General features: G+C 45.1%; 1 protein-coding gene across 2 annotated transcripts in view; it reads right to left on the bottom strand.

Annotated features, from left to right (window-relative positions):
• The window catches only part of LOC109752492 (uncharacterized), a 28,692-nt gene extending 27,364 nt beyond the window's left edge, over window positions 1–1,328 (bottom strand). Inside the window, exon 1 of one of the 2 annotated variants that reach the window (XM_020311377.4) lies at window positions 408–1,328. In XM_020311377.4, coding sequence (XP_020166966.1) covers window positions 408–1,111 — 704 coding nt within the window. In that variant the 5' untranslated portion in view covers window positions 1,112–1,328. The remainder of the gene's footprint in view (window positions 1–407) is intronic. The other variant, XM_020311375.4, reaches the window with a different exon arrangement.
• Window positions 1,329–25,377: the final 24,049 nt, after the last annotated feature.

Raw genomic sequence — 25,377 nt, 5'->3', positions numbered from 1 at the left:
CCTGCGCCCATTGAACTATTATCATGATGAGTGATGGTAAACAAGCATGTCTAAAAACTTGTAATTTGCAAATTCCAGTACCGACATAGATTACCTCAAGAGTACAGGGGCTCACTGTTTTCATCGAGACATTGATATGGAATGGGACTACAAAAGATCATCCATGACATACACATGGACCTTAACTCAAGGCTGTAATTTAGCTTGAATGTTTCACGGATTCTTAATGGGCAATCACACAAATACAGATTGTACCTAAAGCTACAATCAACCGCACCATGCCAGCTTGAGATGTCCATTAAAGTCTTAGCTTGCAACTTTATCAAACATATGTCGAGATGTTCCACAGGAAATGATGACTGGATTCGTATTTAGATATTAACAAAAGGTGCTGCAATAGAGCTTACTTATAACTGTCCTCCTCTACGCCATTCTCCAAACAGAGGAACCGGATATGCCCAGTAGCACTTTCGACGTCACCAGCCATGACAAGCGCCTTCATGGCGTCCAAGTGGGCGAGCTGCACGCTACGTCGCAACGACAGGAGCACATTTACACCAAAACCTGAGTCCAGTCCGATCTGCCTCGAAACGCCCGCACACAGGGCGTCAAACAGCTCGGCATTGTCGAGGACCACCCCCCACAACCCCCTCAGATCCTCCTCGGTAACCGGGACCTCCTCGACAGGTTCCCCATAGTCGTCGACCTCGCGTTTCAGCCTCGCCACCCCCAAATCCAGCAGCTTCACGAGCGTTCCCCGAGCATCGACGCCGGTGGCAGGGTCATCAGCGATGGGCTGGAGAAGAATGAGAAACTCAGCCTTGAGGCGGAGCGACTCGGGGTTGGGAGTGGAAGGGAGGGCAGCGAGCTCAAGCACGGCGAGCCAGGCGAGGTGGGAGGAGGAGGGGCAGGCGGGCAGCGCCGACCAGAGCACGCCAGGGACGCGGCCCCCCGAGGCGACCACCGCGCGGAGGAAGTCTGCAGCGAGATCGGGATCGGTGCGGCGGCGGAGGCTGAGTAGAGCCGCGCGCATGGGCTCGAATTGAGCGAGGAAGAGGTGGTTCGCGGCCACGCGGGCGAGGAGGCCGGCCTCCCGCTCCGACGCCGCCATGGCGAATTCTGGGTGCGGGTTCGGGGAGTAGGAATCACGAGGTGGCGATGAGCATGGTGCTGCGGGCGGGAACTGGAGCGCGGTGCGGGCGAGAGCGGAGAGTTCTGTTTGGAGAAGGGTTTGCTGATGTCTCGCGGTTTGGGGGAGAACGGAGGAAGGAGAAGACGAAGACAAACAACGTAAGGGGAAAATAAAGCCTGGATTATTCACTCACCCCGTTCGGACTAGACGCTGGATGAACTGATGGATGCGAGTGTTAGAACATCTACAGCCCGGCTAACATAACCGGTTAAAGCAACTCCAACGCGCCGACGTTTACAAAGGCGAAGCGTTTTTCCCTCACTATGACTAGCGATTGCAAGGCGATCTAGGGCTTGACCGCCGCCACGGCCGCTTAGCCACGGCAGTGGCCGCCTGTCCAACCTCTTCCTCGTGGGGGTCATGGGCCTCTCTTGACCGGGAATGCAAGCTTGATGTCCTGATGAGAGAAGAAGAGTAGCTTTCAGCCTGGTCATTGTTTTGATGGTCTGCTACCTGGCCGCCTGTCCAACCTCTCCCTTGTGGGGGTCATGGGCCTCTCTTGACCGGGACTGCGAGCTTGATGTCTTGATGAGAGAAGAAGAGTAGCTTTCAGCCTGGTCATTGTTTTGGTGGTCTGCTACCTGGCGGCTTTGAAGTTCAGTCGCCTACACAGTTTCTCGTCCCGGCGCGCGTCTCGCGAAGCTGGTAGTCTGTCCCGGCACAACTCCTTTGCCCAGCTAGGTGTTGTGATCGGTTTTTGTCCTTTCGTATCGGTCTGATTACGGTAGGTTTTCTTGTCTTTGTTCATCTACTGAATCGACTAGTTCCAGAGTTGATCGGACGCTATGAAAATACTAAGCTATAATTGTCGCGGCCTTTCCGGAGCAACGACAACCCGGGCTCTACTGAATATTCAGAAGAAAAGTGGTCCGGATGTGTTGTTCCTATCCAAGACGCATCTTGATGAGTGGCCAGCGGAATGCCTGCATCGTCGTCTGAAAATGGATTTGAAAGAGGTGGTGTGCAGTGACGGCCGAAGTGGAGGTATGGTGCTACTATGGAAGGAAGAAGTGGATATCTCATTGCGGTACAAAAGTAGATAACTTCATTGATGTGAATGTTGGCACTGGACAAGATAATGTCTGGCGTTTTACTGGGATGTATGGCGAACCTCGGTGGCAGGACAAACACTTAATATGGCAGCGACTGAGAGACTTGCATGCTATTGCTGATATGCCATGGTTGGTTATGGGTGATCTCAATGAGATTCTTTATGCTTTTGGGAAAGAAGGGGGCAATCCACGTCCTAGTCATTTTATGCAAGCATTTAGAGAAGCCCTGACTGATTGTAATTTGAATAATTGCGGATATGTTGGAGAAAAATTTACGTGCCACCGTGGACGTATCCGAGAAAGACTAGACTAAGCTTTGTCAAATGAGGAGTGGAACCAAAAATTTGGAAATGCATTTCTGAAAAGTATGGACTACAGCAAGTCAAATCATAGACCAATACTTATGAACACAGAACCAGAATCAATCGGCAAGCCGAGTGGACCTATTGTGCTTAGATTTGAAGCAAAGTGGCTTAAGGAGGCCCACTTCTGACAGGTTGTTCAAGATGCTTTGGACCAGGCGGGAGCCCGCGGTTCAAACACAGGCCCAGCGGGAAAACTGGCATTGGTGCATGATCAGCTTCATAAATGGGATCGTTCTGTGCTTCAGAATACAAAGAAAAGAATCCGTTCTGCCCAACAGGAGCTAGAAAGAGCAGCAAGTGGTCCTATGAGTGATGAAAATCCAACAAGGGAAAGAGAGTTAGCTCGAGAGATTGAGTGGCTGCTGGAACATGAAGAAATCCACTATGCCCAACGAAGCAGACTGGATTGGTTGCGGTTCGGTGATAAAAACACTTCATATTTCCAGAATTTTGAGTCCGCTAGGCGCAAAAGAAATTTTATTAAAAGGCTAAGAGGAGATCATGGTGTTTAGATGGAAGGAAACACATCTCTGAACCCTCATGTGTCTCAATATTTTGCGGGACTATTTGCTACAGAAGTGGATGACCTTTTACTGTTAGATAAGGTAAAACTAAAGGTGTTAGAGGTTATGAATGAAAATCTGATGAGACCGTACACACCTGAGGAGGTTAAAAAGGTGTTGTTTTTTATTGGAGATATGAAGGCACCGGGTTCGGATGGACTCCACGCAATTTTTTTCAAAAAGTGTTGGAATATATTAGGGGACTCATTGACAGAGGAAGTTCTGAATGCAATAAAGAACAAGGTGATTCTAGATGGATGGAATGATACAGTGATTGTACTCATACCCAAGATTGAAAATCCAGAATTGATCACTCAATACAGACCTATCGGCCTCTGCAATGTTCTTTACAAGGTAATATCTAAGATGATCGCTTCTCGCGCTGAAACACATCCTTGATGAGATTATATCCCCAGTTCAGAGTGCTTTTGTTCCTGGTAGACTAATTATTGACAATATCTTACTGGCGTATGAGAGTCTGCATACTATAAAAAATAAGAAAAGGGTAAATGGGGCTACTGCGCGATGAAACTAGCACAAAGCTTATGATAGGGTGGAATGGAAATTTTTAAGCAGTATGATGAGTAAACTGGGTTTCCATAATGAGTTTGTCAATTTGCTCATGGCATGCGTTCAGTTAGTCAAATACAAGGTCAGATTCAACAACCAAGAAGCTGACTCGTTTATTCCTGGAAGGGGTCTTCGGCAGGGCGACCCCCTTTCACCATATTTATTCTTGATTTGCGTAGAAGGATTATCTAGACTTCTGGCTCATAAAGAGGAGGTTCGTGGCATTGAGGGAGTTAGGGTTTGCAGAAATGCACCATCAATATCACATTTACTTTTTGCTGATGATTCCTTGATCCTTGTGAAAGCTGATATGACTAATGCAACCTTGTTGAGACAGGTACTAGATCAATATTGTGCAAACTCGGGACAATTGGTGAGTGAAGCTAAATGTAGCATCTATTTTAGCCCAAATATCGATGTGGACACAAAAGCAGAAATCTGTACGGAGCTCAATATTATGTCTGAAGCTTTAGCAGATCAATATTTGGGACTTCCTACCATGGTGGGGTGGATAGAAGCGATAGTTTTGTCCTCCCCCTAGAGAGAATCATAAGCAGGTTGAAGAGTTGGAAAGAAAAAATCTTGTCTATATGAGGGAAAGAAATTTTATTGAAGGCGGTGATACAATCAATTCCTGTATTCGCTATGTCTGTTTTCAATATCCCCAAGAAGCTATGCAAGGAGATGACAAATGCAATGGCAGAATTTTGGTGGGGTGATACAGATGAAGTTCGACGAATGCATTGGATGGCCTGGTGGCGGATGTGTATTCCTAAGAGGATGGAGATATGGGTTTCCGTGACCTCCACTTTCTTAACCTTGCTAGCTGGCAAAACAATCTTGGAGACTTATCACAAATACTGATACTCTATGTGCTCAAGCTCTGAAAGCTAAGTACTACCCTCACTGCAATTTACTTAAGGCGAGCCCAAAAGAAGGTTCATCATTCACCTGGCAAAGCATTGTGGCTGGCCTTTGTACCTTCAAGAGGGGGCACATTTGGAGAGTTGGGACCGGTGAAATGATTAATATATGGGAAGGTCACTGGATCCTAGGAAGCCCATCTAGAATGATTCAAACACCAAGAGGTCAAGTCCTACTACAAACAGTCGTGATTTGATTGACCCTGCTACTGGAAAATGGGATGAGACACTGATCAACGATATTTTTTAACCCACTTGATGTGGAAAGAATTATGCGGACACCCTTAAGAGAACACCTCAACAAGGATTTTGTGGCCTAGCATAATACAAAATCGTATATGTTCTCAGTGAAGTTGGCATATTACACTGAATGGGACCGTGCTCATAGACACCGACTGACTAGAGCGGATGGACAAGGTACAACCACACGCAATCTGGTATGGGATATTTTGTGGAAGCTTAAAGTGCCTAGCAAAATAAAAAAATTTGGCTGGAAAGCTCTGCATGGCATAATTCTGGGTTTGTCAGTCCTTGCTAATAGACATATTCCTACCACTGGCCAGTGTTCGGTTTGTTCTTCGGGTCCCGAAGATATTAGACACTTGATGTTCACATGCAATCGAGCACAAGAAGTTTGGAACTCTCTGGGCCTGCGAGACATTATTATGGAGGCTTCACGTGTTGATCGATCTGGATCCATAGTCCTTGAGGAGCTTCTTCGCTGCCAGAATAACAAATCGCCTGTACTTGGCCACGTCGGTTTAAAGGAGATGATTATTGTGGGCGCTTGGTATATTTGGTGGCAACGGCAAGAGATTGTTAAAGGGGTGGTAGTGGCTCCTCCACCACGTTCAGCTTTCGCTATCCAAGTTATAGCGACGAATTACGGGGAAGCTTACACCAACTCTGAACCACATGAAATAACTTGGTCTAGACCTCCGACACTCACATACAAGTTGGACATAGATGCATCTTTCTTTGAAAAAGGAACAGATGGAGCGGGTGCAGTGCTACGGAATACACTAGGTGAAGCTATTGCTGGGGCTTGTTGGCCTCTTCACCATTTACTTGACGCTGCAACAGCTGAGGCAACAACACTTCAAAAAGGCCTCTATATGTTGGAAAATTTGGGCAGTGTTCCGGTGATTGTTGAATAGGATTCTCTTGAACTTTTCCAAGCTTTTAATGGGGTCATCCAGGTGTGGAGTCCATACTCGGCCATTCTTGTAGGTTGTTTTCAGATAGCATCCAGGATTGGTAATATTCCTGTTCAGCGTTGCAATAGGGAAGCAAACAAGGTGGCGCACACTTTAGCTAGACATGCTTTAGATTCAAATTCTTCTATATTTTGGGATGATAATCCTCCTAGTTTTATTGTTCCAGCTGTAATAAATGATGTATCATTATTTAAATTGAATTAAAGTGTGCCATGAAGGCTTTTCCTAAAAAAACTCCAACGCACCGACCGATTTTGTCTGCGCGTGTCCGTTTGGGTCGCCACGGACAGAAAAGTTGGCCCAACGCATCGACCCAAACGGACGCGTGTCCGCTTTTCGTCCGCCTGCCGACCCATTCCCGACCCAAATTTGGGCCTCATTTGCGTCGGCGCGGACACGAAGCTAATGCGCTTGACGCGCGCCTACTCCTTCCCCTAGCTCGCTAGTTGGTGGCACAACAACCACCATTTCCCTCCACTTCCCTAAAAAAAACCACCCGCTTGCGCTCCCGGCCGCTCGCCATGGACGATGCCCCGACCCTCGATGCCGCCGCCGGCCTCGCCTCCCTCGCCTCGTCTGGCCTCACCTCCATCCCCTCAGGCAAACGCAAGCCATGCGGCCCCCGCAAGACCGCCGCGCCGCCCAAGAAGGAGAAGCAGCTGACGCCCGAGGAGCGGGCCGTGCAGTTGGCCAAGAGAAAGGACCGGAGGCACGCGACGAACACAAGGGATGAAGTAGCGGCTATCACCGCTCTCTCCCCCGCCTCACAGCAAGAGGAAACCAATGCCAGAGTCACTGTGGCAACGAGGGAGACCCTGCTCTACCTAGGGTTAAACCCTGGCCAGCACGGGCTCATCAGCGCCGTCGTGGCCACGGTCAGCACGGGCTCGTCGGCATTGCCTCGGATGGTGCTGCCAGAGTCACCGCACGCGTCTGCCACGCACCCGATTCCCGGCTTCCACGTCTATTTGAAGCCTCCCACTTCTCCGGGGAATGCTCGCGCGAGGTGAGTGTGGTGGCGCCATCCTCAACGCCACATGATACGTCCATTTTGCATCATGCTTTTATATCGATATTTATTGCATTATGGGCTGTTATTACACATTATTTCACAATACTTATGCCTATTCTCTCTTATTTTACAAGGTTTACACGAAGAGGGAGAATGCCGGCAGCAGGAATTCTGGGCTGGAAAAGGAGCAAATATTAGAGACCTATTCTGCACAACTCCAAAAGTCCTGAAACTTCACGGAGGCACGTTTTGGAATATATAAAAAATACTGGCGAAAGAATCAACCAGAGGGGGCCCACACCCTGGCCACGAGGGTGGGAGCGCGCCCTACCCCCCTGGGCGCGCCCCCTGTCTCGTGGGCCCCCTGGCAGGCCTCCGGTGCCCATCTTCTGCTATATGAACTCTTTCGTCCTAGAAAAAATAAGGAGGAAGCTTTCGGGATGAAGCGCCGCCGTCTCGAGGTGGAACCTGGCGAAACCAATCTAGGGCTCCGGCGGAGCTGTTCTGCCGGGGAAACATCCCTCCGGGAGGGGGAAATCATCACCATCGTCATCACCATCGATCCTCTCTGCGGGAGGGGGTCAATCTCCATCAACATCTTCACCAGCACCATCTCATCTCAAACCCTAGTTCATCTCTTGCATCCGATCTTTGTCTCAAAGCCTCAGATTGGTACCTGTGGGTTGCTAGTAGTGTTGATTACTCCTTATGGTTGATGCTAGTTGGTTTATTTGGTGGAAGATCATATGTTCAGATCCTTTATCTATATTTATACCCCTCTGATTATGAACATGAATATGATTTGTGAGTAGTTACATTTGTTCCTGAGGACATGGGAGAAGTCTTGCTATAAGTAGTCATGTGAATTTGGTATTCGTTCGATATTTTGATGAGATGTATGTTATATTTCCTCTAGTGGTGTTATGTGAACGTCGACTACATGACACTTCACCATTATTTGGGCCTAGGGGAAGGCATTGGGAAGTAATAAGTAGATGATGGGTTGCTAGAGTGACAGAAGCTTAAACCCTAGTTTATGAGTTGCTTCGTAAGGGGCTGATTTGGATCCATATGTTTCATGCTATGGTTAGGTTTACCTTAATACTTCTTTTGTAGTTGCGGATGCTTGCAATAGGGGTTAATCATAAGTGGGATGCTTGTCCAAGGAAGGGCAGCACCCAAGCACCGGTCCACCCACATATCAAATTATCAAAGTAACGAACGCGAATCATATGAGCGTGATGAAAACTAGCTTGACGATAATTCCCATGTGTCCTCAGGAGCATTTTCCTTTATATAAGAGTTTGTCCAGGCTTGTCCTTTGCTACAAAAAGGATTGGGCCACCTTGTTGCACTTTATTTACTCTTTTTACTTGTTATCCGTTACAAATTACCTTATCACAAAACTATCTGTTACCGATAATTTCAGTGCTTGCAGAGAATACCTTACTGAAAACCGCTTGTCATTTCCTTCTGATCCTCGTTGGGTTCGACACTCTTACTTATCGAAAGGACTACGATAGATCCCCTATACTTGTGGGTCATCAAGACTCTTTTCTGGCGCCGTTGCCGGGGAGTGAAGCGCCTTTGGTAAGTGGAATTTGGTAAGGAAAAATTTATACAGTGTGCTGAAATTTACTGTTACTTGTTACTATGGAAAGTAATCCTTTGAGGGGCTTGTTCGAGGAATCTTCACCCCGACCAGTAGAGCAAAGAGTTTCTCCTCAACCTACTGAACCTACTGAAAATGTTTACTTCGAAATTACTTCGGGTGTGATAGAGAAACTGCTAGCTAATCCTTTTACAGGAGATGGAACATTGCATCCCGATTTGCACCTAATCTATTTGGATGAAGTTTGCGGTTTATTTAAGCTTGCAGGTATGCCCGAGGATGTTATCAAGAAGAAGGTCTTCCCTTTATCTTTGAAGGGAAAGGCATTGACATGGTTTAGGCTATGTGATGATATGGGATCATGGAACTACAACCGATTGAAATTGGAATTTCATCAGAAGTTTTATCCTATGCATCTTGTTCATCGTGGTCGTAATTATATATATATAATTTTTGGCCTCGCGAAGGAGAAAGCATCGCTCAAGCTTGGGGGAGGCTTAAGTCAATGTTATATTCATGCCCCAATCATGAGCTCTCAAGAGAAATTATTATTCAAAAAAATTATGCTCGGCTTTCTCCCAATAATCGCTCCATGCTCGATACTTCTTGTACTAGTTCTTTTATGATGAAGACTATTGAATTCAAATGGGATTTATTGGAAAGAATTAAACGCAACTCTAAATATTGGGATCTTGACGAAGGTAAGGAGTCAGGTATAACACCTAAGTTTGATTGTGTTAAATCTTTTATGGATACCAATGTTTTCTGTGAATTTAGCACTAAATATGGACTTGACTCTGAGATAGTAGCTTCTTTCTGTGAATCATTTGCTACTCATGTTGATCTCCCTAAGGAGAAGTGGTTTAAATATCATCCTCCCATTGAAGTAAAAGTAGTTGAACCTATTAAAGTTGAAGGAAAGACTATCACTTATAATGTTGATCCTATTGTTCCTACCGCTTATATTGAGAAACCACATTTCCCTGTTAGAATAAAGGATCATGCTAAAGCTTCAACTATGGTTCGTAAGAGTAATACTAGAACACCTGCACCCCCTGAGCAAATTAAAGTCGAACCTAGTATTGCTATGGTTAAAGATCTCATGGCTGATAATATTGATAGGCATGTTATTTACTTCTGTGATGAAGCTGCTAGAATTGCTAGACCCGATACTAAGGGTAAACATAGACCTGTTGTAGGCATGCCTGTTATTTCTGTTAAAATAGGAGATCATTGTTATCATGGCTTATGTGATATGGGTGCTAGTGCAAGTGCAATACCTCATTCCTTATACAAAGAAATTATGCATGATATCACACCTGCTGAGATAGAAGAAATTGATGTTACAATTAAGCTTGCCAATAGAGATACTATTTCACCAGTTGGGATTGTTAGAGATGTTGAAGTCCTGTGTGGGAAAGTTAAATATCCTACTGATTTTCTTTTTCTTGGTTCCCCACAAGATGACTTTTGCCCCATTATATTTGGTAGACCCTTCTTGAATATTGTTAATGCTAAGATAGATTGCGAGAAGGATATTGTTACTGTTGGTTTAGGGGATATGTCTCATGAGTTTAATTTTGCTAAATTTTGTAGACAACCCCATGATAAAGAATTGCCTAGTAAAGATGAAATTATTGGTCTTGCTTCTATTGTCGTGCCTCCTAATGATCCTTTAGAACAATATTTGCTAGACCATGAAAATGATATGTTTATGAATGAAAGAAGGGAAATAGATGAAGTATTCTTTAAGCAAGGACCTATTTTGAAACACAACTTGCCCATTGAAATCCTAGGGGATCCTCCTCCACCCAAGGGTGATCCCGTGTTTGAGCTTAAACCATTACCTGATACTCTTAAATATGCATATCTTGATGAAAATAAGATATATCCTGTTATTATTAGTGCTAACCTTTCAGAGCAAGAAGAAGAGAAATTATTGAAAACTCTGAAGAAGCACCGTGCTGCTATTGGATATACTCTTGATGATCTTAAGGGCATTAGTCCCACTCTATGCCAGCACAAAATAAAATTGGAGAAAGACGCTAAACCGGTTGTTGATCACCAACGACGGTTAAATCGTAAGATGAAAGAAGTGGTAAAAAAGAAATACTAAAGCTTCTGGAGGCAGGTATAATTTATCTTGTTGCTGATAGTCAGTGGGTAAGTCATGTCCATTGTGTCCCTAAGAAGGGAGGTATTACTGTAGTGCCTAATGATAAAGATGAATTGATCCCACAAAGAATTGTTACAGGTTATAGAATGGTAATTGATTTTCGCAAACTAAATAAAGCTACTAAAAAGATCATTACCCTTTACCTTTTATTGATCAAATGCTAGAAAGATTATCCAAACATACACATTTTTGCTTTCTAGATGGTTATTCTGGTTTCTCTCAAATACATGTGTCAAAAGAGGATCAATAAAAGACCACTTTTACTTGCCCTTTCGGTACCTTTGCTTATAGACGTATGCCTTTTGGTTTATGCAATGCACCTGCTACCTTTCAAAGATGCATGATGGCTATATTCTCTGACTTTTGTGAAAAGATTGTTGAGGTTTTCATGGATGATTTTTCCGTATATGGAACTTCTTTTGATGATTGCTTGAGCAACCTTGATCGAGTTTTGCAGAGATGTGAAGAAACTAATCTTGTCTTGAATTGGGAGAAGTGCCACTTTATGGTTAATGAAGGTATTGTCTTGGGGCATAAAATTTCTGAAAGAGGTATTGAAGTTGATAAAACTAAAGTTGATGCTATTGAAAAGATGCCATGTCCTAAGGACATTAAAGGTATAAGAAGTTTCCTTGGTCATGCCATTTTTATAGGAGGTTCATTAAGGACTTCTCTAAAATTTCTAGGCCTCTGACTAATCTCTTACAAAAAGATGTTCCTTTTGTCTTTGATGATGATTGTGTAGAAGCATTTGAAATACTTAAGAAAGCCTTGATTTCTGCACCATTGTTCAGCCACCTGATTGGAATCTACCCTGTGAAATTATGTGTGATGCTAGTGATTATGTTGTAGGTGCTGTTCTAGGACAAAGAGTTGATAAGAAATTAAATGTTATTCAATATGCTAGTAAAACTCTAGACAATGCCCAGAGAAATTATGCCACTACTGAAAAAGAGTTTTTAGCAGTTGTGTTTGCTTGTGATAAGTTCAGACCTTATATTGTTGATTCTAAAGTAACTGTTCACACTGATCATGCTGCTATTAAATATCTTATGGAAAAGAAAGATGATAAACCTAGACTTATTAGATGGGTTCTTGAAAGTGCTAGTTATCGACTATAGGGGGGTGAATAGGTGATTTTTATGAGAGTCTTCAAAACATGAGAGTTTTGAAGACAAACAATAGAAATGAACCTATTGACATGCAGCGGAAGGTAGACTACACTAGACAAGCCATAGTCAAGTAAGCAATGAAGTGAAAGCACGAAGACTATTAGCAGCTAGGTAGAATGGATCAGGATGGAAGATAGTATGAAGCCAAACAACAATAGTCGTCACACAGTGAAGTCAATCAGATCAGGCAAGCAGGCAAATGACTTCACGAAGACGAACTGTAAATAAAGAGAGGGAGGAGATAGAACCAGTTGCTTGGTGAGGACAGGGATTTGTTGGACCAGTTCCAGTTGCTGTGACAACTGTACGTCTGGTTAGGGAGGCTGAGATTCAACTCAGAAGACCGCGTCTTCACCTTATTCCCCTTGAGCTAAGGACACTTAGTCCTCGCCCAATCACTCTGGTAAGTCTTCAAGGTAGACTTCCAAACCTTCACAGACTTCGTTCACCGGCAATCCACAATGACTCTTGGATGCTCAGAACGCGACGCCTAACCGGCTGGAGGATTCACAGTCCTCAAGTGTAACAAGTCTTCAGGTCACGCGGATAGAAAGACTTGAGTGATGCCTAACACTCTTTGGCTCTGGGTGTTTTGGGATTTGTCCTCGCAAGGATCTTTCTCTCAAATGCTTCGGAGGTGGGTTGCTCTCAAACGACAAAAGCCGTGCACTAACTCTGAGCAGCCACCAATTTATGGTGTAGGGGGTGGGCTATTTATAGCCAGGAGGCAACCCGGCCTAATTTGTCCGAAATGACCCTGGGTCACTAAGGAACTGACACGTGTCCAACGGTCAGATTTCAAACACATGCGGCAGCTTGACTTGGCTACAAGTAAAGCTGACTCATCCAGCTCTGGATAAGATTTGCTCTCATTGTCTTCGCTCGAAGACATAGGATTTGGTTGAGCATCACTTCAGTCACTCGACTTGTTCACTTGGACCCCACTTAACAGTACGATGGTTCCTATGACTCAACAAAGAAGAAAAGGAAACTACGAAACAACTATGTCTTCGCACTCCATAGTCTTCACGTGAATGTCTTCTCAAGTCATAATCTTCGTTGTGAATGTCTTCACATACCACCATTGTCTTCAATGTCTTCATACATTTTTAGGGGTCATCTCCGGTAGGAAACCGAATCAATGAGGGACTACTACCTGTGTTATCCTGCAATTCTCACAAACACATTAGTCCCTCAACCAGGTTTGTCGACAATACTCCAAAACCAACTAGGGGTGGCACTATATGCACTTACAATCTCCCCCTTTTTGGTGATTGATGACAAACTGGTTGAAGTTTTCAACAGGGATAAAAGTATGTGAAATTGTGAGGATTAAGGTATTGTCTTCATAAGTGGTAGAAGGCTCCCCCTGAAGATGTGCATATAAGTAGTTTGCTCTTGAATGCAAATGCACATGGCGGGTTTTACTTGTGGAGATCCTCTTCAACTTATGAAGACAATTCATTATGCAAATAAGGATGTAACGAAGATAATGACATGCATAATGAAAAATGGACGTCTGCGGAATGACTTTATGTGGAATTTATCATTGCATCACAGAATAGCAGACAAAGTAGCAGACGACCATCAAGTTTAAGTGTTACAACCCAAAGAACCAAATGTATCAAAACGAAAGTTGTAACCACTTGGCAAAATATAAAGCAACCACCCATATGGACCCGCTTGAAGACTATCAACTCATATGCTTCTCTCCCTTTTGTCAGTAAGGACCAAAAAGGTTTGAAGACATAGAGCATCTAGTCGTTCCCATTGGGAGTAGAAGAAGGTGCAGGGTCGACGTTGGAGTCCGGTGGTGCAGAGGGGCCTGGTGCAGTGTCGAGACGCGGCGAAGTAGTGGTTGGAGAAGGGGCATCGTCTTCGTCATCGACGACTCTTGCATTAACTGTGGTAGCTGAGGATGAATACTCTGAGTCTTCTAAGGAAGGAGTACGACGCAAAACGATATTGTGGGGAGGCGTGGAATCAAACTTGTAGCGCTCAGTGAAGCCATCTTCGCGAAGATCATCTTCGGAGCTTAGCAAAGTCAGACTCTTCCATGACCTCCGACATGCTTCATGTGATACGAAGGCATTCTTGGTGGCAAGATTGCGAATGCAATTAACATCCACCAAGAGGCTCTGCATCTGACGCTTCAGCCAGTCATGGTGCTTATCCTGTTTCTGATGCAAGGCCACAAGAAGCTCTCGGTCATTGAGTACACGAGATCGCTTCCGAGGCCTTTGAGCAATGGTGCTTTCAGTGGCTTCAGTAGTTGCACGATGAGGTGCACGTGTGATACTAGCCAGAGGATAAACACGGGTTGCAGCAAGAACTCCTTCAATTGGTTGCGTGAAGCTTTGGCGATCGACATTATGAAGATATACTGGCTCCTTGGCAGGTTCAGGGTAGATGGCTTCGACAGACATATCAACCTCTGGCAAGAAGATAATATGGTTGTGCACAGAGGGCTAATAGTTGACAGAAGAGCGCATCACCCATGGAGCATAAAACTTCAGGCCAAAGAGATCAACTCCAGATGCAGCAAGTTGTCTGATGAAGAAATCTTGAGCATTGAAGCTGGTGCCATTGAGGATATAGAAAACCAATGTCTTCATTGTGCCTTCAAGCTTGGCTGCAGGAGAATGTCCTTTGACAGGCCATAGAGTTCGCCTTATAATATGATAAATGGTGCGGGGCAGATACTCTATGTCTTCGACAAAGAATTCCTTGGAATATTCTGCTTCTCGGGGCAGTGGCTTCATCATGCTGAGCATCTGACTCATGTTGGGCTCAGGCTTCTGAAATATGCTCTCCAATGCATTGCGGTGTAGCTGACAACCAGGTTCATAGAGTTCACCTGGAGTGGGCAGGGAAGTAAGCTCAATGATATCTTGGGCTTTGGCTTCATGGTGTACATCACCTGTCATCCACTTAAGGACCCAAGTCTTCGGATCCCTGTTGTAGCCACGAATGTGAAGAGTGGCATAGAATTGTAGCAGAAGCTCCTCAATCCAATGCTCTTTGTCAGTGATAAACTGTAGAAGTCCAGCATCTATGAAGCAGTCTAGAGCTTCTTCCAAGCAGGGCAGACCAGCAATGGCTTCACAATCCAGACGCATGTGAGGAAAGATTCGCCCTTGATTGTATAAGATGCATGAGTAATAGCTGCGCTGCTGATAGCTCCAGAAGCGACCAGATGAGATTCTTGGCCTTGAGTAAGGGTTCTTTGCACTATCAAAGAAGGTATTGTGAGCCCTGAAGCTGTTGACATTGAATGATCCTGGCGAAGTTGCAGCACCGGGAAATCGTGGCAGTCGGGGCTTTGGCTTCTGGACCTGAGGCATGTGCTCCACATGGTAGTCAAATTGTGGTCCAGGAGCAGGCGGAGGAACCAGAATAGGCCATCGGACAGTGACAAGTTGGTCGCGATCAAATGCCTGCTCAATGGTGTGAGGCCTTGGAGGCGGTACAGGAGCATAGGCATTTGACATGGGCTTCAAATTGCACATTGGCTTCAGGCGCAACATTAGCTTCAGGCGCCATATTCACTTCAGGCGCCATATTCACTTCAGGTGCCACATTAGCTTCAACCATGACAACGTCATTGACTTCAGTGGTGTTGTTTGTGGCTGCCTTAGTGTTTTCAACCTCCACTTGAGTAGCAGGAGGGTCGGGCACAGACACGTTCTCCTCGAGAACATTTCCTTGAGTGATGGGGGGTGTGGCAACTCTCTCTTGTTCATGACGCGGTTCTTGGTTGTCATCGGCCGATGCGGCCGGAATGTCTTCAGCAGCTTTTGCTTCAGACTCAGAGACGTTCGCAGTTGGAGTGGCTTCAGGAAACACTTGACGTGCTACTGAATTGTGTTGCACTTCTCCTTCTGGAACGCTCGGCATGGCGACCTGTGGCCTAGGGCCTTTGCGAAGCCTGCGGAATGCGGGCGACGCCGTTGGTGATGGGGTGGTCTACACCATGTAATTATCATCATCAAGCACCGGAGTGGTGACTTGAGGAGGGGGAGTACTAGGTGTGTCTTGGCTTGGTGTGTCTTGTTGGGGGTGATCAGCCCACGATGCATCCTGAGCAATTGGCATCAAGGGACGACCAATGCTGATGAGTTCGTTGTTCGTGAGAACAGGCGATGATACCAGTTGGTGCTCGATCTGAGGAAGGACTTCATCATCTTCTACATTGTCGTGATGACCAATGTCTCCAGCTGTGATGGGGTCCACAGTTGGAATGTCTTCAGCTTCAGGAGCCTCTGTGGAAGCAGGCTCATGAACTACTAGCTGATGCTCTTGGTTTGTGGAGGCAAGACGAGCAACTGAGATGGGCTCGACAACAAGTGGCTCTATGGCAGTAGCACGATTTTTCCGCTAAGACTTTGTCTTCAGCTTCTTGGTTGATGGAGCATCATCAGTGGCATTCTTGTGCTTGCGCTTTCTGGCTTGGCCTTAGCTGCCCTTGTCTTCTTAAGTTCTGAAGCTGTTGTGGGGACCTTAGGCTTCGAGCTTGTCATGCTGGCAGGGAAGACAATGCGAGGTGCTTCCCGCCCTGATGCTTCAGCTTGGGCCACATCAGGCTTCTTCTGTTTGGCAGCCATCTTGGGGTCGATGCCAGGACGCCCAAGTGCCTTGCGTTTTTCGGCCTCATTGTGAACCTGAACACATTTTCTTGCGGAGAGTATCATCCACTCTCTTGAACCTTTTGCTTCTTCGCATTTCTTGTGAAACTCCTCCTTGAGGTCATGCAACATCTACTTGAAGCTTTGAACATCAGCCACACTAAGCTTGGGCATGTTCCTCTTGAATTGAGCTTTCTCATGGTCAATCTTGTTCTTCAGTTCGACGATCTTCTGAGCTAGATCCAGCTCATTAGCAATGGCTCCGTGGAATGTGACACTGATGCAAATAGGAAGCTGAAGATCATCGATGCTGAGGCTTGGGTTGTCAAACCATTCATCAATGAAGTTATTCAAAATATCCACATCAAAGAGGGGCAGATCGTTGAAGATCTCTGCCTCTTGTTTGCTCTTTATCAGCAGCTCAAGAGCATCATCACCAAGATCTTCGTCACTTGACAGATCGATGGTTTCATCTTCGTTTCTCAAAACGACAACTGGGGTCAGTTCTTGCCCGGAACTCTTGATGGGCTTCTTCTTCTTTGAAGACTTCTCGGTCTTCTTGGAGATACGAGAAAGATCTTCAGATTGCACACTTGCTTCAGGTGGTGTAGTGGCCAATGGCTTCGCACGCGAAGCTCTTTGTGCAGCAGAGGGCTTTGAAGCCTTTGTTTTCTTCCGCTTTTGCGGCTTAGGTGGAGCTGGCGCTTCATCAGAATCTGCGTCATCAGCAGAGTGCTCCACAGCTGCCCCCGAACAACAATGTGAGTGAGGAGACCTTCGAGGTTGTAGAAGGGCCCGATGATATTTGGTTCAGCATCACGAGTGCCATCAGCCCTAGGAGCAGATGGACCAGGGTTGAAGTCAAGTCCAAATGCTTTCTTGTTCTTCACAGCAGAATCCTTGGCAAACTTATAGTTGCGCTTGAACAGATTGTCATCGCGACACCATAGCAGAGAGGATGGGTCAGCATTCTCTGGCTGAGGTCCTCGGACCATGCAAGGATAGATGCCTTGAGCAATAGCTTCGGTCTTGGACTTGGGCTGAAGATTTATATAGAGAGTATCTCCCCATGGTCGCTTGATGGCATTCTTCTCCGCATACTCAGCAGTCACATATCTGTACAGAAACCATTGTTCTGCCCAATATCTTCGAATCCATTGGATTCGAGTCTTGCGCTGACCATAATTCTCTTCAGGGTCTGTCTTGTACAATTCATACAGATCCGGAGGCAAGTCCTTAGATGTATCGCCTCGACGCTGTCTGCCACCTTTCCTTGCTGATTTTTCAGTGGCCATGATATTCAAGTTGAAAAGCTTCAGAACTATGAAAGGCTTCCGCTGCTGGTCAGACAGGAACTGGCTTCAGGAGAATTGATGTGTGGCTGTAAGAATTCTGCAAATGAATGCAGACTATGAGAACCAAGGGATTCTCCCACGGACATGTACCTGTGTCAGCATTAGAGGTGCGAGGGAAGGGGAGAGGTCATATGCATTCTCAGAAGATTTTGAAGATAAATCAGTTTGAAGACATTGACCTCATAGCGTGAAGACATTCACTTATTTGGTGAGAGTTGGTTCCAAATTTGTACGAATCCAAGAATAAGTACAAGTGAGGAATCTAACTAGTTGTGAAGCATAAGTGAATATACTAGGCATGATATGAGATTCAGAACAAGATAGATCCAGATATGGAAGTCAAGAAACCACTTTTGGTGAAAGTGGATGGATCTGATGGATCAAAAAGGCAGTAAAAGTAAGATATAATTACCACTCGAATAACTGCTAGACGAAGATGAGAGGGAGGCCGAGCAGTTCAATCTCCCGTGCCCTAACTTGGCGACGGAAGACACCTACGGTAGCGGCGGAGAGGACGAGGTCCGCGGCCGGCGTGAGGACGACGTCAAAGAGGTCGCGACAGCTAAGCGCTTCGTCTCCGGCGTCGACGCGAGCTAGCGGAGGCGCTAGGGTTTGTGCGAGGTGGCGAGGTGGAAGAAGAGATTGTGACCGCGGTGAGTTGTGTATTTATAAGGAAAGGGACAACACATCGCAATTACGCAGGTGCCCCTGGCGGTTCACATCTGAGGGACACGTGGCAAGCATGCAACACATTGGAAGTTGTTTCATGTTCCCACACATGCCTGGACTGTCGGGTGGTCGTTCCGGCTTCTCCGGGTTTTAGGCAATAAGGATATAGCATTAAAGACAGATTCAACTTTTGTCTCTGTATCTTCTGCTGACAAGGACGCGGAGAAGACATTTGACAGTTTCAATAGAATGCATATGATTTAGACAGATAGAATCTGAGGTAGAAGCATAGAAGAGGTTAGGGTCCGATCACATTCACTTAGATCAAAAGATTCAAGCATGAAGACATAGCTATAAGTGAATGCTGTAGAGGACAGAACACAAATATATGTATATATATTAGAATAAGATCAAATCAACATTGTGAAGATAAACATATAGTTAAATCAAGGTTGAAGACAACCCAAATGCGAAGACTTTGCAAATGTGACGCCAAATGAAACACTTCAAACAAAGGTTTGGTGGTGGCGTTACCCACCGTATAGGAAGTATTAGACCCAGACATGGCGCACAATTATCGTGGCGCTCCGAAGTCATATTCCGCATTAATGTATTCACACTTAGAGTGTATGTCTTCATTGATTTGAAGATATACGTCACTTCGTGTGTTGCACATCTAAGTCATCTACATGCATAAGTGTTAGGATGTGCGTCCAATTACAGGACATTTGAGGATTCTAAGATATTTAGCTCACACCGCAACTTGCAAAACCTTTTCTCATCCAAGGGCTTTGTGAAGATATCTGCCAATTGCTCTTCAGTGTTGACGTGTATGATATCAATATCTTCCTTCATGACGTGATCTCTGAGAAAGTGATGACGAATTTCAATGTGCTTTGTCTTCGAGTGCTAAACTGGGTTGTTGGCAATCTTGATGGCGCTTTCATTGTCGTAGTAGAGTGGCACTTGCTTCAGATGGATGCCATAGTCCTTGAGAATTTGCTTTATCCATAGAAGCTGAGCGCAGCAAGATCCTGCAGCAATGTATTCAGATTCAGCAGTGGAGAGAGATACACAGTTCTGCTTCTTTGAAGACCAACTGACAAGTGATCGTCCCAGAGAGTGACATGTGCCTGATGTGGACTTGCGATCAGCCTTGTCACCAGCATAATCAGCATCTGAGAATCCAACTAGATCAAACTCTGAGCCCTTTGGATACCATAATCCTAGTGTTGGGGTGTAAGCCAAATATCGAAGAATTCGCTTCACAGCTAAGTGATGCGATTCCTTTGGTGCCGCTTGGAATCGGGCACACATGCAAACACTAAGCATTATATCTGGCCTAGATGCACATAAATAGAGTAAAGAACCAATCATGGAGCGGTATACCTTTTGATCGAACTCTTTACCATTGGCGTCAGGACTCAGATGACTTTTGGTTGGCATTGGCGTCGTGTATCCTTTGCAATCTTGCATTCCAAACTTCTTCAGGCAATCTTTGAGGTATTTTTCTTGAGATATGAAGATGTCATTGCTTTGCTGACGAATTTGAAGACCAAGGAAGAACTTCAACTCACTCATCATGGACATCTGATATTGCTCTTGCATCATGTGTCCAAACTCATCACTGTATCTCTTGTCAGTGCAGCCGAAGATAATGTCATCCACATAGATTTGACACACAAATAGTTCTCCATCATATGTCTTCGTGAAGCGTGTAGGATCTAGAGAACCAGGTTTGAAGCCTTTGCTCTTCAGGAAGTCTTTGAGTGTGTCGTACCAAGCACGAGGGGCTTGTTTGAGGCCATACAGTGCCTTTTTGAGATTGTATACCATGTCAGGATGTTTTGGATCTTCAAGGCTAGGTGGTTGTGCAACATACACTTCTTCTTCAATCTTGCCATTGAGAAAAGCACTCTTCACATCCATTTGGTACAGGAGGACGTTGTGATGGTTGGCATAGGCTAGCAGTATGCGAATGGCTTCAAGCCTAGCCACCGGAGCAAATGTTTCATCGAAGTCAATCCCTTCAACTTGAGTGTATCCTTGAGCAACGAGACGAGCCTTGTTTCTGACCACTTGACCATGCTCATCTTTTTTGTTGCGATAGATCCAGTTGGTGCCTATGATATTGTGCTTGCGAGGGTCAGGACGCTTGAATAATTCCCACGCATTGTTTAGCTCAAGCTGTTGAAGCTCTTCTTGCATAACTTGAATCCATTCAGGTTCCATGAAGGCTTCAACAACTTTCTTGGGTTCAGATATAGAGACAAATGCAAAGTGCCCACAGAAATTTGCTAGTTGTGTTGCTCTTGAACGAGTAAGTGGACCAGGTGCATTGATGCTATCAATTATCTTCTCAAACTTTACTTCATTTGCAACATGAGGATGAACTGGACGAAGATTTTGCCCTTGCAGATCATTGTCTTCATTTTGAGCATTGGCTCCAGGCTGAGCATTGTCTTCAAATTGATTAGGCGCAGAAATGATAAGTTCTTCTTCAGCCTGTGCCTCTGAAGGTATGATTTCTCTAGTTCCCATAAGCTTAATCGATTCACTAGGAGAGACTTCATCTAGCACATTTGGCAGGTGCTCTCTTTGCGAGCCGTTAGTCTCATCGAACCGCACATCCATAGTTTCAACCACTTTGTAGTGAAAGAGGTTGAAGACTCTGTAGGAGTGTGAATCCTTTCCGTAACCAAGCATAAAACCTTCATGTGCTTTCGGTGCAAATTTTGAAATGTGATGTGGATCCTTGATCCAGCACCTAGCACCAAATACTCTGAAGTAACTGATGTTTGGCTTCTTACCAGTCAGGAGCTCATAGGATGTCTTCTTTAGAAGCTTGTGAAGATAAACACGGTTGATGACGTGACATGCTGTATCAATGGCTTCAGGCCAGAACTTCCTTGGAGTCTTGTATTCATCAAGCATTGTCCGAGCCATCTCAATGAGTGTTCTATTCTTGCGCTCCACGATGCCATTCTGATGAGGTGTATATGGAGTAGAGAACTCATGAGTAATGCCTAATGTATCAAGATAAGTGTCGAGGCCTGTGTTCTTGAACTCTGTGCCGTTGTCACTTCTGATGTCCTTGATCTTGATGCCATAGTTTGTCATGGCACGATTTGCGAAGCGTCTGAAGACATCCTGCACTTCATTCTTGTAGAGGATTATATGCACCCATGTATATCTTGAATAATCATCAACAATGACGAAGCCATAGAGGCAAGCAGTGGTAGTAAGAGTAGAGTAGTGAGTAGGGCCAAATAAGTCCATGTGAAGCAGCTCGAAGGGTTGTGATGTTGTCATGATTGTCTTCGAGGGATGCTTGGCCCTAGTCATCTTTCCAGCTTCGCAGGCACCACACAGATGATCCTTCTTGAACTTGACGCCCTCGATGCCTACGACATGTTTCTTCTTTGCGAGAGTGTACAAGTTCCTCATGCCAGCATGCCCTAGCCTCCGATGCCAGAGCCAGCACTCTGAAGCTTTTGCTAGAAGACATACGACCAACTGTGGTCCTGCTGAGAAATCTACCATATACATATCATCTTTTTGATACCCTTCAAAGACTAGAGACTTGTCAGATTCCATTAGAACAAGGCAACAATATTTTCCAAATATCACAATCATGTTCAAATCACAAAGCATTGAGACAGACATTAAGTTGAAACCAAGGGATTCAACAAGCATCACTTTATCCATGTGTTGATCCTTTGAGATTGCAACTCTACCTAGACCCAATACCTTGCTTTTACCAGTGTCAGCAAATGTGATGTGACTCTTGTCAGATGGACGTAAGGTTGAGTCCATGAGAAGACTTCGATCACCAGTCATATGATTAGTGCATCCACTGTCCATAATCCATTCTGAAGCATGTGGTGTCATACCCTACAGTACAGTTAGGGGGATAGGCTTCACCAAGGGTATTGTGAAGCATAAACATTTGACGAACAAGCGGATTATCAAAGCTCAGATCTAGGTTAGGGCTGATAGGATGAGTGGCAAGTGATTCAGGAACAAAATACATAGTAAGACCATTTGGGCATTTCATCTTGCGCCCATAAGATGTTTTAGGTCCCTAGCATAAGCATCAGATGCCTTTGATTTCCGGCTAGAGACCTTTCCCTACAAAAGAGAGTTAAGTTTTCTTAACCACCCACATTTTCAGGGGTGGCTTTGAAGCAATGAGTCTAAGTGCAGCATCTGAGAACTTCGGCTTTGGAGCCCTAGCAAATAGCCTTGCAGGAGGTGAATAATACTCATATGAATAAGCAGAATAGTTCTTAGTCTTATGAACATAGCGGTTTGATGATACACGCTCATATTCATGAGTCTGAGTATGATTTCCCTGCAAAACATTGGCGTTAGGGTGACTCTGGTGAGTCCTCTGTCTGTATGAAGCCTTTGGACTGTATGAAGCCTTTGGTCTGGGGTTTGTCTTCTTCCTTGGTGGTGTCATGATGACATTCACAGGAAGATTCTCAAGACACCTTTTGGGCACCCAGATCTTCTTCATGGGTGGTCCATTCCTGCAGTTAGTACCAATATACCTGGCAAACACTTCATCATTCTGATTCTTAAATAGTTTATAGTTTGAATCAAAGGATTCATCAATGATAATCGGGTTAGCACAAGTGAAGCCAGATAAGGTGGGTGGATCCACTGAAGGTCCCTTTGCAGCAACCCATGTGGTTTTGGGGTACTACTCAGGCTTCCAGTAAGAACCATCAACATTCATTTTCCTCTCGAACCCAACACCCTCTTTCCTAGGGTTTCGGTTCAGAATCTGCTTTTTGAGGACATCACATAGTGTCTGATGCCCTTTGAGACTTTTGTACATCCCTGTCTCAAGCAATGTCTTCGGCCTGGCATTTTCATCAACAATAGTAGTGGTATCCTCAGTAGAGGGGTTAGTTACCACATCAGCAGTTGAAGATATTGCAACAGTAGCAGTAGTGGAACATTCAGCAACAGAAGTAGCGTTATCACGCTCAAGGCATATTAGACATGGTGGTTCAAATCCTTCGTGGGCGGGACTGGTCTGTTGAGCGCGAAGTGACTCGTTCTCCTTTTGAAGATCTTCATGAGCCGCTCTCAATTTCTCAAGTTCTTGCTTCCTTTGAAGATAATCGTAGGAAAGCTTTTCATGAGTTGTTGAGAGCATTTCATGATGACTTTCAAGTTCTTCGTACTTAACATGAAGATTTTTTATGTCTTCAATTAATGACTGAGATCGGGTCATTTCCGCGTCCAACAGGTCATCGGTTTTGTCTAACAATTTTTGAATATGTTCCATAGCTTTCTGTTGTTCAGTTGCAATTTTATCAAGTGTTTTGTAGCTAGGTTTAGATTCACAATCAGAGTCATCTTCACTTGATGTTTGAAAGTAAGCATCGCGTGAGTTTACCTTGGCACCACGTGCCATGAAGCAGTATGTGGGGGCAGAGTCGTCCTTGTCATTAGCATCAGCGTTGGTGATGGGGCCATTGTCTTCAATGTTGAAGATGGACTTGGCAACATAGGTTGTAGCTAGAGCCAGACTTGCAACGCCAGAGTCGGACTCCTCCTCAAACTCCACCTCTGCCTCCTCAGAAGCAGACTCCTCCTCTGAATCCATCTCCTTGCCAACAAAAGCACGAGCCTTGCCGGTGAGCTCTTCTTGTGTGAGGAAGACTTGGAAGAAGACTTTGAGGATTTCTTCTTCTTGTCATCAGAATCATATTCCTTGCTCTTCTTCTTCTTCTTCTTGTTCTCATTGTCCCACTGAGGACACTCAGAGATGTAGTGACCAGGTTTCTTGCACTTGTGGCATGTTCTCTTCTTGTGGTCATGACTAGAAGCTTCATCATTTCTTGAGCTGGATCTTGAAGACTTTCTGAAGCCTTTCTTCTTGGTGAATTTCTGGAACTTCTTCACAAGCATAGCAAGCTCCTTTCCAATGTCTTCAGGATCCCCAGAACTGCAGTCAGATTCTTCTTCAGATGAGGAAACAGCCTTTGCCTTCAAAGCGCGAGTACGGACATAGTTTGGACCATAGATATCTCTTTTCTCAGATAACTGGAACTCATGTGTGTTGAGCCTCTCAAGTATGTCAGACGGATCGAGAGTCTTGAAGTCAGGGCATTCTTGAATCATCAGGGCTAGGGTGTCAAACGAGCTGTCAAGTGATCTCAGGAGTGTCCTGACGATTATGCTTGGTAATCTCAGTGGCGCCGAGTGCATGAAGCTCATTTGTGATACCAGTGAGGCGATCAAATGTGAGCTGGACATTCTCATTGTCATTTCTCTTGAAGCGGTTGAAGAGGTTGCGAAGAACACTGATCCTTGAGTCTCTCTGGGTTGAGACGCCTTCGTTGACCTTGGAGAGCCAGTCCCAGACTAGCTTCGAAGTTTCCAAAGCACTCACACGGCCATACTGTACTTTGGTCAGATGACCACAGGTGATGTTCTTGGCAGTAGAATCCAGTTGAATGAACTTCTTGACATCAGCAGGGGTGACACCTCACCAGTCTTGGGAATGTCATTCTTGATGACATACCAGAGGTCGACATCAATGGCTTCAAGATGCATGCGCATCTTATTCTTCCAGTAGGGGTAATCAGCGCCATCGAAGACAGGGCACGCATCGGAGACTTTGATTATCCCTACAGTCGACATAGCTAAAACTCCAGGTGGTTAAACCAAATCACACAGAACAAGGGAGCATCTTGCTCTGATACCAATTGAAAGTGCTAGTTATCGACTAGAGGGGAGGGTGAATAGGCAATTTTTATGAGAGTCTTCAAAACATGAGAGTTTCGAAGACAAACAATAGAAATGAACCTATTGACATGCAGCGGAAGGTAGACTACACTAGACAAGCCATAGT

The sequence above is a fragment of the Aegilops tauschii genome, chromosome 3, assembly GCF_002575655.3.
Source record: "Aegilops tauschii subsp. strangulata cultivar AL8/78 chromosome 3, Aet v6.0, whole genome shotgun sequence".
Classification (NCBI taxonomy): Eukaryota; Viridiplantae; Streptophyta; class Magnoliopsida; order Poales; family Poaceae; genus Aegilops; species Aegilops tauschii.
Note: the sequence above shows the minus strand (reverse complement) of the source record. Positions and strands in the feature narration are given on the sequence as shown.